This window comes from Salminus brasiliensis, chromosome 11 (assembly GCF_030463535.1).
Source record: "Salminus brasiliensis chromosome 11, fSalBra1.hap2, whole genome shotgun sequence".
NCBI classification, from domain to species: Eukaryota; Metazoa; Chordata; class Actinopteri; order Characiformes; family Bryconidae; genus Salminus; species Salminus brasiliensis.
The window spans coordinates 20,160,258-20,171,399 of NC_132888.1; the positions used below are offsets into that span (position 1 = coordinate 20,160,258).

Sequence of the window (11,142 nt, forward strand, 5' to 3'; positions counted from 1 at the left end):
AGGGAGTGCTTCCATTTCCAGTGCTGGACCGGCCCTGCTCTGGTGTGTTATTGTCCCAGCTGCAGCATTAAGATGGTACACCCATTTTTTTTATTGTATTTATTTTACTAATAATGTTTGTTTATGTACCAAAATGACAAACTTCCATCTATTCCTTTTAAATGTTTAGTTTGATAGTATTCATTAGAATGTAATTTCCTCTTTATATGAATACATAAAAGTTCAAAAGACTGGGCTAATAAAAAAAAAGGTTTAGTACAAAAATAATAAGTATAAAAAGACTTTGAATTCCAAGTGGAACATCTAGAATGGAGAGTGAAGGGCAGTTTGCAGTTTACAAGATGTACATTAAATTCTCTTATTTATAGAAGGACAGTAAGGAAAATGTCATTATAATATATAGCCCTTTGAGAACCCATGTTCTAGAGAATAGCCCAGCCTGGGATAGTAATGTAGTAGTGCAGTGGGTTTATGAAATAAAATCATACAATATATGTTGTTTTAACCACAGACGTCCCAAACATAACCAACTCCACTCTGTATTCCATAATTATTTAATTATTCATTTCCATTGTATTGCTCATTGTATTGCTCATTGTATTGCTTCTACCTTTACAAATTCCAACCAAAAAAATGTCACTGGGATTTTAAGGCATCCAGGTGGTCACTGTGGATAAAACATGAAAAGATCATAGTAATATAGACAGATATTACAACATATTTACATAAGTCTATGTACAAACATCCTTATAGTAAATGGTATATTGTTATATCTATATTATAAAACAGCTTTTGAACACAAGTGTTAAACATGACATAGACAACACGAGTGAACTAAAGGGCAAATTAGCATGTAATCCATATACGAAGTCAGATAATACTGGAATTACTGCTGGACCCCACATCTCATAATCCTACAGCACTACAGAAAAACAGACAAAATAATGGAAACACTAATAAGAATTCCTTTTCTTTTTGAGCGTCTACAGATGCCCATGTTTGACCCATTTCTGCCGTAAATATGGACCAAGCTTCAGGAATGTCTTTACTGTCACCCTGAACTGTTGAGTGCAGGCCGTGTGGGCTGAAGAAATTCTTTGACATTCTCAGAAGAAGAACCCAGAGAGAAAAGAGTAAAAGGTGACTCACCAGACAGTTTTGCCTTATTCCAACCCTGAGTCTAAGTTTGTACTCATGGCAGGTGGTTTTCTTTAACACTGGATTTGGTCCCAAGAGGGATTGTGACCAAACTGGCATTGCGGTCAGAAATACCAGCTGTATGAAGCTGATTATTAAGTTCTTAAGCCTCAGTCAGCGAGAGTGGAATGTTCACCAGCAATGATCGGGCCACTGTTCTTTACGTGTTTCAACTGACGTTGGCAAAATGCTCAATTCCCACCTCCCTTAGCTCCCGCTATTATGTCAAAGTCAAAGTTTCAGTGAAGGCTACTTTGGGCTGTCTGGTACAGTAATATTACCTGGTTTTACACAAGCTGTGCAGCATTACACATTGTAGTTCTCGTGAGGGTTGTCCTGCCCTCCTCACAAGTTACGTAGTGTAGCTAGCAGTGTGCCGAGCCCTCAGAAGCAACAATATAGGCACTGTTCTCCTCATTACAGGTCAGCAAAGCATCACTATGATTTTGAGGCTGTTATTAAAAGGTAAATGCTATTTAATGTTGCATTGAGAAAGTTGGCTTTTTATTGGCCTTCATTTGGTATTTCCATTATTTCGTCTGTAATCTGTTAAATGTGACTTGCATGTGAAATGAGCAAAATCTCATTACTACTAATGACACCATTACACCATTTCTCTCTCTCTGTGTGTGCTTGCTGATTATATATGACTATGACTGGGCATCTCCTGTGCAATGGACAGTTCTTCAGGGTGTGACGGGGTGGGGCTGGCAGCATGTGACCGGGGTTTCCGTGTTAAGCTTTGCAGGTGTGTTGGAGAGGATGGGGGTGGGGTGGGGGTGGGCGAATGAGGTGAGGTGGGGGGAGAAGGGACAGGGGTGCTGGGATATCTTCTCCCTGAGTGGATGTAAGCATCTGGAGAGTGGACAGGAGAGGGAAAAGTGCCGGCATAGTATGATGGGCCGAAAGTATTTAAAGGGTGAATGTAGCTACATGGAGCTTCATCTTCTCCTTGTGGGAACTCCTGGAAATAGTTGAGGAAAGAACAGATCACAGTTAACCAAACTGAAGTGAATGTTACTTGTATTACTTGTATTTTATAGTTAGGTTTACACTTGCTTACCGTTTCCTTCAGAACGTACAAACCACCTGGTTTTCTGCGGGTGTGATAATTTCTTCCTGGCACAATGTCAACTGCAACTGGGAGGTATGGATATATGTTAAGGCTGTTTATGTTTATCATTTTAGTCATCTTCAACATCAAACACAGTCTATGTGAATTCAGAGATATATGTATAATACATTAGAAATCTTTGATTGGTGTAGAAAGTGATTACCTTCATGATTGCCATCAATCTCCTCTTCATTTTGTCTGCTTTGTCTGGCAGGCTGTTGGCTCTTTCTACAGAATCACATTAACAGGTCAGCTTGCCTTTAAAGTAACCTTTGTCATGATGTATTTTTACAGACTGAAACAGGTTATTTTGGTACTGTGTCTTTAACACTGAGGCAGTAGAATGAAAAGGCTTGGGCATCCCTGGTGAAATGGCGACCGAATGAGATGTGATATAGATAAATGACCTCAGTTCTGACTGACTGCCCTGACTGGTAGTGTTTCTTTTAAAAATCAACCCAGGCTGAAAAACACTCCTTGTAACTTCATTGTGAAGGGGCGGGGCTAAACCTATAGGTTGTGATGATACGGCTTTTAATTGTGCAGGTCCTATAAAGACAAGGTCTGGAAAAGTTTGTGTTTGTGAGGTTCTATCATTAATTTATTATTTTTTTAAATATTATTCTTCTACCTAATTATGGAAAACAGGAAACAATGTCATTCTTGCTAGATCTCACAAAATTGCATTATTTTGATTGAGCTTATTTTGCATTATTGTGCATTTTTTGCAATTATGTCTTAAGATGCATGTTTTTAAAACTTCTCTTATTACCTGTATGATAACTTTTTGTTCCTATTATTGTATTTTGTGTTACACTGCAAAAGTCTTTGGCATTTGTCTAAAATATGTGGTTGCTTACTTAAATTTTTATCTTATGCGAGACTGGTTAGGCATTTGATGTGATGCATTCATAAAAAAAAAAAAAACGAAAAACAAATAACAAATAAAACAATCTCTTCAGATACACAAGTCTGCTCTCACTGCTGACCTATAGAAGATATCTATATATATGATTTTCCTCAAAGCTAACTCATTCCTGAACTTACTTAAAAGTGTCATTTTGTACAATACTTGCCTACAGAACATTCAAAAGCACTAGCCTGATTGTAACCAGAGTAATATGACCCAGCCAGTTCAACTGCTATTCTTCTTTACAGCCATCAAAGAGAAGAAGTGAAGAGAGCAGGGTTACTTTTTGGAGGGCTTCCAGCAGGCACACACGGTCACCAGGGTTATGAGCAAGAAAATGCCACCGGTGGAAAGGATGATATAGAGAGAACTGCGTCCTGCAGAAAAAGAAAGAAAAGCAGGGGGTCTGTTGTCATGGAGCTATTCTCTTGCCCTGCAAACATGTGCCACACACACACACACACACACACACACATCACTCTCTAGGTACACTCAGTGCTAGTGAAAAATCATATCACCTCTACTGAACGTTTAACAATGTGCTCTGAAGAGCCAGACTACAGTATGGAGGAGGTCTACATCAAGCAGGACACAATCGTCTGCTTTGGTTGCCAGGTTTCCTGAGAGCTGGAATAAATGGGGCACCTGGGGCCTTTGTAAAGGTTAAAGTGTGCAGACTGAATGTTGAACCCCACTGGGCTTAGTGCTGGTTCTGAACTGTGTGGCAGCGCCGCGGGGAGTGGAAAGGTTCACTCAGCCAAACTCCACTGGGGCTAAACTCTGTTAGACCCTCTTTGAAAGCTTCTATAACATACTACATAGCTAAGAGCAGACTCCAAATAAAGACAGGATTTTCTTCACCACCTCCCAATGATCTTTTTTAATTGATATACAATACTGTAAGTACTGTACAATGTTTCCTAATCCAGTATTCTGGTCTGATTGCATGCTTTCCTGCTTTAACATCTGCTATAATCTCAAGAAGACTTATCTATGAGATAATACTACAACTTAGGATGCCACGATTTGTGAAATGATGCTTTATCAAACAATTGCTTTAAAGCAGCATTATGCAACAACTGGCATGTATTGCGTAGTGTAATTCATACACTTTGAGCTGCAACTTAAGGACATTTTTGGGCAAGTTGAGAGATACAGATCCAACATCTGAAAGTGAAATTAGCATGTGGACTATGGAGATTCATATTACAGCATGTTACACAAATCATGTAATGCTCTCATGAGCATTGTATTTTTTTATTTCAAAGTAAAAATTCTACTTAAGGTTGCTTTAATGCCAGTCTAAATCTGTCGTTATTAGTTTTGACATTGAGTTGTTAGTGTTTGTACTGGGTGTTTGTACAGTCATTGCCAAAAATAGACATCCCACAAAAAAAATCTAATTTACAATTTCTCCACACAGGACTCTAGAAATTCACTGGACAAAATTATTGGCACCCCACAACTTTTGGTAGCACACTCTGTGGAAACAATAGCTGAACTCAATCACTTCCTGTATGAGTTTCTTACCCCTCACTAATAGAACATGGGACCACACTTCTTTTGCTAACTTTTCCAGTTCTCTCTGATTGAAAGGGTGCCTTCATTCCACAGGTGTTCTATAGGATGTAGATTTTACCAGTACTTTGTCCTTAACCATTTCTAGGTGATTATTGAAGTATGTTTTAGGTCATTGTCCTGCTGCAAGACCCATCTTACAGAGATCATCCAGTGTCAGAAGCAGCAAAACAACCCCAAAACATCTTTGAACCTCCATCATGTTTAATCATAGGGACTGTGAACTTTTCTTTGAAGGCCTCCTTTCATTTTCTGTAAATCATACAATGATGTGCTGTTACGGTGTGGTGTGGGGTTTGGACTCAAGTGCAGTTAAAGTTTGTTTTATTATGATCAAATGGAACTACTCCTGTTGTGGTGTGTGACTTTTGGGCTTGAACTCCCAACCCTGATAATGGAAGCCCAGTGTATTTCCACTGTGCCAGAAAACAGTGGGAAAACAAACAAAGGAAAAACCAGGAGTGATGTTTACTCAAACTAAAGACAGCAACTCAAATGCTCAAATGAAATTTCTCTTTTCTGTTAACAACTTAAACTTTTCTCTTTTCTGTTCACAATTTAAACTTTTCTCTTTTCTGTTCACAACTTAAACCCACTGTTACCATTCGCCCCTCTGCAAAGGTGCGACAGGGAATTGTGTTTGGCTGGGTGTATTTATACCGTGCCACACAGGTGGGTCTGGTCAGCGTTGATTACCGCTGGGAATTCTGGGGCTTGGAGTTCTTTGCTCCAACCCCACCAGCTTTCCTACTTTGCTGGCCGGGCACCCTGCTGGTGGCAGGCGGTACATGCTGCCTGCTCACATGTGCTTTACCAAAAAGCTCTACTTTAGTCCTTAGTCTCCCAGATGGTCTGTGGCTTCCCTGGGAACATTCTGGCTTGTTTATGTCTCAAAAGGGGGGTCCTCCTGGGTCTCCTACCATAGCATCCCAATACATTAAGATGGCAACAGAGCTGAAGCAATGTTCTTGGAGAATTGGTGCATTTTCTGAAGGACGTGCTGGGGTGCCAATATTTTTGGCCATGACTGTACATGAAAGTAAGACCAGCCTGTGTGACCAAACATTTAAAACCATTGTAGAAAAGGCAATTAAACCCATTTCAGCCATTTCTTACAGGGACTTCTTACTGGGACCATCTATTTCATGTGTTTTTGGTGTGAATTTTTAGTTTTAGTGGTGCTATTGCACTAAAAACACACAACTTACTGGTACTACACTAATTGAGCAAATTATTTACCCTAATGCTATTTGTTCTTAATGCTGTGATATATCTTGGCCCTTATCTAATTTCTTTCAAAATTTCTGCAGAACATCGATTTTTGCAAGAACATGCATTACTGAGCAGGTAAAGATGGAGTTATTGCACCTACTGTAGACAGTGAGTCTGACAGGGAAGCTCTTCATGCTGCTGATGGGGTTCTCCACCATGCAGCTATAGATGTCATCATCTGACATCACGACCCGCAAGATGGTCAGGACCTTCTGGTTGTGGGACAGGAGCAGGCGCGAGTCATTGGTCAGAGGCTTCCCGCCCTTCAGCCAGCTGTAGGTGGGCTTGGTGCCACTTTCGTGAGTGCAGTTTAGTGTGAAAAATTCAGTGAGCTCCAGCACTGAGGAAGCCACTAAATGCACAAATGGCCTGGACACGGGCACTGTCACAGTAAGACATTGTCTGTGAGTACAAAGCAATTTGTATGTACACAAAATATGTTATATACATATATATATATATATATATATATATATATATATAACAGTGTAAATTTATTCTTCCCTCAAAATAACTCAATATACAGCCATTAATGTCTAAACCATCGGCAACGAAAATGAGTACACCCCTTAGTGAAAGTTCCTGAAGTGTCAATATTTTGTGTGGCCACCATTATTTTCCAGAACTGCCTTAACTCTCCTGGGCATTTAGTTTACCAGAGCTTCACAGGTTGCCACTGGAATGCTTTTCCACTCCTCCATGACGACATCACGGAGCTGGCGGATATTCAAGACTTTGCGCTCCTCCACCTTCCACTTACGGATGCCCCAAAGATGTTCTACTGGATTTAGGTCTGGAGACATGCTTGGTCAGTCCATCATCTTTACCTTCAGCCTCTTCAATAAAGCAGTGGTCGTCTTAGAGGTGTGTTTGGGGTCATTTTCATGCTGGAACACTGCCCTGCGACCCAGTTTCCGGAGGGAGGGGATCATGCTCTGCTTATTTCACAGTACATATTGGAGTTCATGTGTCCCTCGATGAAATGTAACTCCCCAACACCTGCTGCACTCATGCAAACTCATGTTTTTGTTTGGCAGTGGTTTAGACATTAATGGCTGTATATTGAGTTATTTTGAGGGACGAAGATATTTACACTGTTATATAAGCTACACACAGTCTACTTGTCATTGTGTCAAAGTGTCATTTTGTCAGTGTTGTCCCATGAAAGGATATACTTAAATATCACCGTATATATACACCTTGTTCCGTGTATAAAATGTCATCAAGTGTATGTGCCAGTTACAATCAGATGTATACTGCTGTATTTCAGCAAATATAGCGGTATATGCTTTGTCACCAAAATGTTATTTTTGTTATTCATGTTCATGTGAATTTTAGCATTGGCCAAATGATTTGCAATATCTTCTGTAAACATTAGTCAAGACCCTTCACATGTTATTTAAAAGTAACAACAAAAAAATTTTAATTTCGAAAGACAGCATGGTGTTCTTAAGCTGATGGCAGGCAGCGTACAACTTACTGGCCTACTTTTAGTACCACAACAACAAAAGCTTTATCATAACAACAGTGTCTTTACTTTCTTGTACAGTTCTGCACAATTCAATTATTATTATTTAGAGTGGTTTGATGTGAAATGGTTCATGGAGAAGAAACTCAGCAAGAGGTAGTTGTTCACAGTGGTGATGAACCCAAAGACTTTAAAGCCTCTAAAAGCTTCATTATTGGCAGCTATTATATGGAATAGATATGAATATACTTACTGATGCTTGAAATGGTGTTTCATAACAGGCCTAGGCAAAATATTACCCCCCACAACATCATGCAAACCTTGTATCTGCACGTTTACAGCGGTCTCACTTTTTGAATATGTATCTGGCAGTTGTTCATTACATTGTGTCAAAATGTCCTAATGAATGGATCAATAGAAATACTGCAGATTTCTTTTTCTATAAAGTTTTCCCCTCTTTTGTAAGGTTGCCATTTTGACAATGCATTTTGACAAGGTTCTTGTGTGACAATGACGATATGTAGGTTCACTTTAAATAACAGCTATATTTGTGTAGCAGACATTTTATCATACGTTCTTTTGTCGTACGTTCTTTAACAATAAACCACTTTCTACTAAATCTTAAAATCTTTTTAAGCAAACTAATCCTGGAACTGCTGTTTCAGCAGACTGGGAAAATGAAGGATTATGACTACTAAACTGGAGTGTGAACCGATGTGCTTCATTGAAGATGTGATATAATGCCGCCAAGCAGGGATGCTTACCATCCACAGTGAGGTTGACGTGTTTCTCCCCAGTGAAAGTGTCATCGGTGATGGAGATCTCCACTTCGTAAGCCCCTTCGTCAGATAGCTGCAGGTAGTTGAGCAGCAAAGAGCCGTTCTCGTACAGCAGGATGCGTCCGCGGTACTCAGGCCGCAGGTTCCCAATGATGTCCGTGCCAATAGACTGCACCACAGTGACCGGCTTATCCCTCTTCAGCTGCCACTTGATAACAGGCCGGTCGGAGCTGGTGCTCGTGTAGCTGACGGAGAGCAAGGCTGAGCTGCCTAGTGTTCCTCGTATAATGGAGTAGGGACTTGTGATGTTCACTCCACTGACGGCTTAACACAAGAGAATCAAAGCAAAACACAACTTTTATGCTTATCCTTGAGGCAATCCTTGCAGTTTATGCACTGCTAGTGCTAGCAGACAGTGTATAAGCTACACCGCCTCAGTATACACATTTCAGACAGCAAACACACTTTGGCTAATCGACTACATTTGAAATAAGGGGCTGTTTTTGTCCATTTTTGCTAGGAACTGTAAGTCTAACAGGATTGCAGTGACAGTGGCCATCTGCATACAACTTTGCTTGGACTTTCTCCAGGCCCATTGAGCCGCTATTTCATTATACACTCACTGGTACATTTTTCTGATCATAATCAGTGATCAGTGCCTGACCACAGGACCACTGTTGGATGGACATGTTTAGGTGGTGGACAACCCTCAACCTGGCATTAACACTGCCACCATCCAAATAATATCTGGTCAGTGGGGGCCTTGTGGCCAGAAACCAACCCTAGATTAATTTCTACATTGTAATCACAAAGCGTTCTATGTAGTACTGAAAGTGGTTCTTTGACTTGTAACAATAGAGGAACCCTTATTTTAAAAAAGGGGTCCTTTAAAAAGAACCATGTACATGGTGTTACATCATGGAGAATAACCGCTTTCTCTTTCACATGCTTCTGGGACTTGACTTGACTGAAGAACCCTTGAAGAACGCCCTTTTTTAAGTGTGTAGTGGAGGGCTGACAAATCGTGCATGACAATGAACTTCAGCAGGGGTGGGGAACGCCAGTCCTGGAAGGCCAGAATCCTGCATAATTTAGTGATTGTCCTGCTCTAACACGCCTTATTCACCCCATCAGCTTTAGTGTCAGACCAGGCAACATCAAACTGGCTGTCAGTTTGTTACCCTTTAGCTACAATTTGTAACTGTACACCTACACCTATGTATATAGTGACACTATACTATACTGTAGATGGCCCTGATGAAGTGCTGAGTGAGTGGAAGTAGAAGACTAGTGTTTCTAATAAAGTGGCCAGTGAGAACAGCCGAGCGTAGCCGAGGCTTCTGCACGTTCCAGCAGATGGAAAGGCCATTCCGCTACTCTGTCATGGCAGGACTGTGTGGAGCGAGTCAGCGTGGCATGTCTCGATCGCCCTGGTAACAGTCCTCAGCCTTCACGGCCTGCCAAGATGAGCTAACAAAGGCCAGGATTGTGGGCCTACTCTCCTCCAATGAGGGGCAGCTGGGAGAAAGCCATGCTCTTGTGTGATTGGGGGGTGGTAGACAGTGGGGCCCACTGATTCTGCTAATCAACGCTCAGCACAATGACACAACGGTAGTGGTCAGAGCCAGGCTTCAGCTATATGTTTTTCTGCCCAAACATGCCTACTCTCGCCTCAAGCCTTCCTCCACACGACCGGCCTAGCACTAGACATTCACACCGTCCTTACCATCCGTCCTGAACTCAGCTCGGCCAACATCAGCCAACAATAGCAGACAAAACAGGCCCTTTATTAACTCACTAATCACTCGTTAGGCTTAAGCATCAAATCTAAACCAAAACTTATCCACAACCTTCTAAACAACAGCTCACAGCTTTCTAGTAAACCTTCCTTTAAAGTGGGAAATTCCAATTTATTCAGTTCGGCTACTTTCATACAATCTTTTAATGCTTTATCTAGAAGTTCAACCACCAACATTTGTTGAAATAACCAAAAAACTTAATAACTTACTAATTCCCACAGTTAAGCAATGCAAGCAGCATCACACAGCAACATCAGAAGTGTTCTCTTCTTCTTCCTTTGCTCTCTTTTCTATTCTCCTCCTGCTAAAGTATTGAGGATGTTTTTTGCTGCTCTTGACTTACCTGTCAGGAATAAGATGAGGAGGCAGAGTTTTTGGAAAAGTGAAGAAACGGCCGCCTCTTTGGAGGAAGGCTGCCTCTCCTTCATCTTGCGAGCAGCGCTGGGCTTCTCTCCCCCGCAATCAGCATGATTTGGCTACTCCAGGCACGTCGCTGAGAACACACAACGCTTCCTGCCAGACCGGACTGTGCCTGCTCTGAACCCCACTCTCAGGACCCCTGCCTGAGCAGCTGTGTGTGTGTGTGTGTGTGCCTAAGGTTCTGCACAGTGCTCATCTATTTTCAGGGGCGCCTTTATGTGTGTTTGTCTTCATCCAATGACGTGTATGTGAGTGTGTGTGTGTGTGTGTGTGTCCATGTTTGTGCTTTCTGTATAAGTCACTGAGCTGAGACTGGATGAGCTAGTGTGACACCACACTTGCTTCCTCATTCACTCTGCCACTGGACTGTCCACTGTTTTCACTGTTTTTCACGTTTCACATGAGAGAAATGAAGCACTGTCCTGTGTGTCAAAGCACACAGCCGTTCCTATCGACTGCAAATTCAACACACAGGCCTGGAATCTATTCTTACTGCAAAACTGAAGAACGAGTGTGAGCAAAGTGACGAAAAGGATCTGAGAAACTGAACTGTCCTCAATGAGGGTCTGCGGGGCAAGAACTTAGGCCCACTTTCACAAGATAAA

General features: G+C 41.4%; 1 protein-coding gene across 1 annotated transcript; it reads right to left on the reverse strand.

The window, feature by feature from the left end:
- Positions 1–219: 219 nt before the first annotated feature.
- hepacama (hepatic and glial cell adhesion molecule a) lies at positions 220–10,725 on the reverse strand. Its single transcript, XM_072691181.1, has 7 exons — positions 10,461–10,725; positions 8,304–8,642; positions 6,172–6,453; positions 3,505–3,598; positions 2,475–2,539; positions 2,261–2,337; positions 220–2,161 (listed from the first exon to the last, which is right to left on the reverse strand). Exons 1-7 carry the CDS (start codon positions 10,543–10,545, stop codon positions 1,838–1,840), a joined length of 1,266 nt encoding a protein of 421 aa, XP_072547282.1. The 5' UTR covers positions 10,546–10,725; the 3' UTR covers positions 220–1,837.
- Between the last annotated feature and the right edge of the window lie 417 nt (positions 10,726–11,142).

Bases quoted from the DNA above. Each gene is read 5' to 3' on its own strand.
- hepacama (XM_072691181.1), bottom strand. From the start codon at position 10,545: ATGAAGGAGAGGCAGCCTTCCTCCAAAGAGGCGGCCGTTTCTTCACTT. The intron at 8,643-10,460 runs GTAAGTCAAGAG...TCTTGTGTTAAG, and splicing joins CCTCATCTTATTCCTGACAG to CCGTCAGTGGAGTGAACATC. The intron at 6,454-8,303 runs GTAAGCATCCCT...TTACTGTGACAG, and splicing joins CGTCAACCTCACTGTGGATG to TGCCCGTGTCCAGGCCATTT.